Source organism: Corvus brachyrhynchos, unplaced genomic scaffold (assembly GCF_000691975.1).
Source record: "Corvus brachyrhynchos isolate BGI_N302 unplaced genomic scaffold, ASM69197v1 scaffold167, whole genome shotgun sequence".
Lineage (NCBI taxonomy): Eukaryota > Metazoa > Chordata > Aves > Passeriformes > Corvidae > Corvus > Corvus brachyrhynchos.
In genome coordinates, this window is record NW_008239547.1 from 549,231 (window position 1) to 553,879 (window position 4,649).

Below are 4,649 nucleotides of genomic sequence, written 5' to 3' on the forward strand. Positions count from 1 at the left end.
GACTATAACAGTGGAAACCATGTTCAGATCATAACAACTGAGTTTTATTTAGACTATATTCAATTAACTGCACTCAGAGATCTATCAAACCTTTTTTTTAACATGTCTAAAGGAGATAATATGATTTTCATGGATAAAGGAGGCCCTCTAAGGCTCAAAATTCCCTCTTGTTGAAAGATGACAAAAGAAGAAACTGGTCAAAAAGAAGAAAACACTTGGAGACCTTTCCATGCAACAAGAGTGGGCAGTCACCCCAGTTTCTACTCTTTAGTTTTAATAGGTGGAATCCCCTCTGTTTTTCCCTCAGAAGTAAGGCAAATGGTATAAATTCTGCCTCTACTGCAAGATGGATGTAAATATATTTATTTTAGTCTTTGTATTGCTGCAGGAAGTCAAACATTCTGCACAGCCACCAGCTATGGTATAGAGAGACATAATGTAGGAAACAAAAAATGTAGACCTCATTTTCCATGAATTGTCCAACTGCTAGATTTTTTTTTTCCTTTTATCTTACTGATCTTCAATAGGAACTAACTTTTTTAATGTGTATCATAAATTATTTTCCTGCATCTCAACATGTTTTTTCTGCATCCTGGTCATGTAGGGTCTCAAGTGCTTTTCTCTTAATTTCATTGCTTAAAATAGTGAACTCAAGGAAGCTTCAGTCCCATGAAAAAAATGCTAGTCCTGTTTGCCTGCTTTGTAATACACTGAAGGGAAGCAGGAGTTAGAATTCTCCAGTCACAGATCAGAGGATTTCCTTTAAGTATTCTAATTCCAGAGGAAGAAATATATTTATTCCTGCTAAAATTGGGAATTAATTAATTAAATACCCAGTTTGCTTTCTTCCAGTTTGTTTTGGGTTTGGTGGGGATTTTTGATGTATTTTGTTGGCTGGTCTGTTTGGGAGTAGGGGTTTTTTCTGTTTTCTCATTAGTCTTCACAGAGAACAAAGAGGAAGAACGCATTAGGTATTTCCTGAGCTGCTTCAGTAACTGAAGGAACTTTGTAGCTCTCAATATCTATCAAGTTACTTTTGTTTTATTCAATTAAAGGTGAAATATTTTTACAGCTTTCAAGGGGTTACGTAAGGCAATGAATTGCTGGTTTGTCAGTGCTCTCTTTTAAAACTGTCAACCTCTCGCATGCACATAAAGAAGCTGAAATTAAAACATCACTATAAAGGGAAAATCTCACCTCAGACATGACAAGATACCACAGAAATCTGTAACTGCAATATCAGGAAATGACCTTCAAGTCTATTGCTTTATTTCTGGAAAAACAGCTCATATTTATGTCATATGGCTTTGTATCATTAAAACTGATACACATCTGTTCCATAGCTAATTACCTGGAAAGGCCAATTAAAAAGAGTAGCACAAAATGGCATATTTAGTATCTACCAGCAGTGTAGCAAGGAAGCATTAACTAATCATAGGTACATCTTAAAATTAAATTAGGGAGCACCTTAGTATATTAAAACCCAGCTCATCCTTACATGTCGCCATTTAACACTGTTTTTAGTTATTTTTTTCCTGCTAGTTCTCCTTTGGTTTTTTGTTTTCCCTTTTCATTAGATACCTCTCCATCAAATTCCATTCTCATTTGTACCAGTGTAAATCTGAAATAAATCCCTTACGTTTAATTGCATTATTCTTGATTTACTTTAGTGAGCCTGAGAACAGAATATGACCCTTTTTCTTTAGCAGTTACCAAACTGTCCTTCTTAATTTTGAAAACACACAAAATCAAGCTTGGGTAGAAAAAAGTTTGAATAGACTAAGTTTTCTTGTTAGGAAGAGACATCCATTAAAGAAGAGAGTGTTCTGCCTTCCTACTTTGTAGGAAGGTGCTGCACTGAAAGGCCTGGGATTTTAAATTACCTGCCAAACAGAATTTAACTCTGAATGCCTCAAAAGTAACCTGATCCTGCCGCAGGAGGAAAAAGAAGCAGTTGCTTTTATGTGGTATCTTCCCAACAATGATCACTTAGGAAGACTTTGTGCTGTACCCGCAGTCAGCTGGGTGGTTTGTTGGGAACAAGATTCAGTGGCACCCCAGATTTCTTTGGTGACTCCTGCCCAACAGTACCATGAGTCCCAGCAAAACATCATGGCTGTGGCTGTGCTATGGTCACCAACACCACCCCTCAGCAGCATGAAGTATCCTTTGTGATTGAAAGGAAGTAAAAATGGGGTATTATGGGAACAGAAAATCAAATGCAGTGTTTATATTCAGAAGAAACATCATAAAGAAAAATTATTTTGCTTTTGAGCTGTCAATGAAAATACAGGCTGTAACTCATTTTCATTGATTCTCCTCTCATTTTCCTGAAAAGTTTCTATATAAGTTGCTGTACCTTCTAGCCCTCCTTCCAAGCAGATTGCAACTCTTGTCAGTAAAGAAAAATAAATCAGTGTATTTGGCAGATAAAATTTTCAATAGGGAATAATCTTTTTTAGGAAAGCTTTTTCTTCTCACTGACTCTAGGAAGGAGTTACCCTAGTTTTCTGAAAGCTATTCCCTTTGATATTATCTCAGAGTAGTCACCCAAAATCTGAGCCTTATCTGACATTCATTTGCTTGAAAATACAGATTGTTTAAAGCACTTTTCATCCCTAGAGATATCATAATAATACAGGAATTGTTTTATCTGGCCTAGAATATAACTGTTTATTTTCTCTGTTTATTAGCAGCTCTTAAAGCAGGCACCCAAGATCCTAGTGGAAATTGGTTACGACTTCTTAAGGCTCTTGTACCCAAAGCTCTTAAGAGTTTAAATAAAAATGTTGCTTCTATCTGAACCATCAAAATAAACTACTCAAGTAGAAATTATGGCACTTGAAATAGAAGGTCATTATTTTGAGAGTCCTGCATAAGCATGACAGAATTTTATCCTAAATAATTTTTTTAATTAAAGTTTCTGTCAACTCTGCCACATATTTTCCCATGGCATAGAGTATGTTACCAAATTCCTACGCAGAACTAGGAAGGAAGAGCATTGGACAGATTGGTTAGTGGATCATCAGGTCTTTATTTGACAAATCTGATAATCAACCATTTTAGACAGGAGCTATTTCATCCTCTTCATTGCTAAGAGTAGTGGTCATTATTTATGTCTTTGAGAACACTCATCACTTACAAATTTAAAAGAGGGATTAATTCCTCTGATTTTTGCTGCTGCTGAACTGTGCTTTTCTATTCCTGTAACAACTACAGGGAGTGGGGTATAGTATGAGAGGTCAAAATTGCAGGATATTGTTAGATCTTTTTATTAACAATTTATTGTAGTACCCTTCATATTCTAAAAGTTTATTTTGTTATTACTGTTGTAGCGACGTCCAAGCAGATGGCCAGCAATGAAATTCAGAAGAGGATCTGGACATCCTGCCTATGCTGAGGTGGAACCAGTCGGAGAAAAGGAAGGGTTCATCGTATCAGAGCAGTGCTAAAATTTCTGGGACAGAACACCAGTACTGGCCTACAGGTGTAAGACATTTATTTTTCCTCTCTTTAAAGAAAAGGAGCCCTAAGCTGCTGTAGCCTGATAGAAAGAAGATTCTGGATAAACTTTGTCCAAGAAGAAAAACTATCTAAGATACCAGATTACTACTGCACAGTAGTTTTTGTTAGTGGACTGAGACACAATGGTTCATGCAGAACACTTGTCAGTGGACACCTACAGTGTCAGAACTATGGCACAAGTGCCATGTTATTTGCTTTAGGTATGGGGATGCACAGTAATCAGAAATATAATAAAGCTTTGGTGCGCAAGGGTATCGCCCTTTGGTTCAAGTCTTCTCTGTTATCTCAAAGACTGAGGGAAAAATCTGTACCATGTCAGTGCAAAGGGCACTGATCAGTGTTCACAGGTGATTGAGAAAAGTATCTGAAGACAGGTAAAGAAGAAAAAAAGGATTTTTCCAACATTTATATAGGCAGATGTGAAATACACACACTTTTCGATTCTAAATTAACCTACCGACCTAACTGAGTAAGTCACAACATAAATGCTTTCCAGGAGTAATACAATGTTTCTTGTACATTGCTGATTACTAGCCTGCTAAACAACACATGATACACAGATTGGTAAGAACTGAAGACAACAGAGAATTTTCACGATGGTGAAATTATTTCATGGGAGTTCACAATGACGTTGGGCTGATTTTCAGTTTCAATGTTCTCTAAGAAATTAATTATCAGGTTTGTTTTAAGGTGTATCTTTCATTTCTCAGCAGTAGGTTGAAGTAAAGGCAACAGATCCTGTTAGCTGCCAGAGAGCTTATGGACCATTTCTTAGGCAATGGGGTAAGAAAAAAAAGATTTAAAATAAATGGATTTCTATTCTTTGCCATTTCATTGTGAGTCCTTACTGAGAAGCACCATAGACTTCAATGCACCCCTTCCAGAGATTCAGATTCAAGTGTTATTGAACCCTGCTGATTCATACAGTGGTTTCGTTTAATGCACATAGTAGTTGCATAAATATATATATAAATATATTTTTTTTTATAGCTAACACAAGGCGGGTTCTTGTGACTGTTAAGACAGCATTTTTGTCATCCAGACAAAGGAAATCAATTGCATTACTGCATATTTCCACTGAGTTGTAAAATAATCCTTAATATTAGAATATTTTTATGTTGTGT

General features: G+C 36.2%; 1 protein-coding gene across 1 annotated transcript in view; it reads left to right on the plus strand.

The window, feature by feature from the left end:
* The window catches only part of PLXDC2 (plexin domain containing 2), a 143,058-nt gene extending 139,143 nt beyond the window's left edge, over positions 1-3,915 (plus strand). Inside the window, exon 14 of the mRNA XM_017741407.1 lies at positions 3,336-3,915. Within this exon, the coding sequence (XP_017596896.1) occupies positions 3,336-3,452 (117 nt within the window). The 3' untranslated portion in view covers positions 3,453-3,915. The remainder of the gene's footprint in view (positions 1-3,335) is intronic.
* Positions 3,916-4,649: the final 734 nt, after the last annotated feature.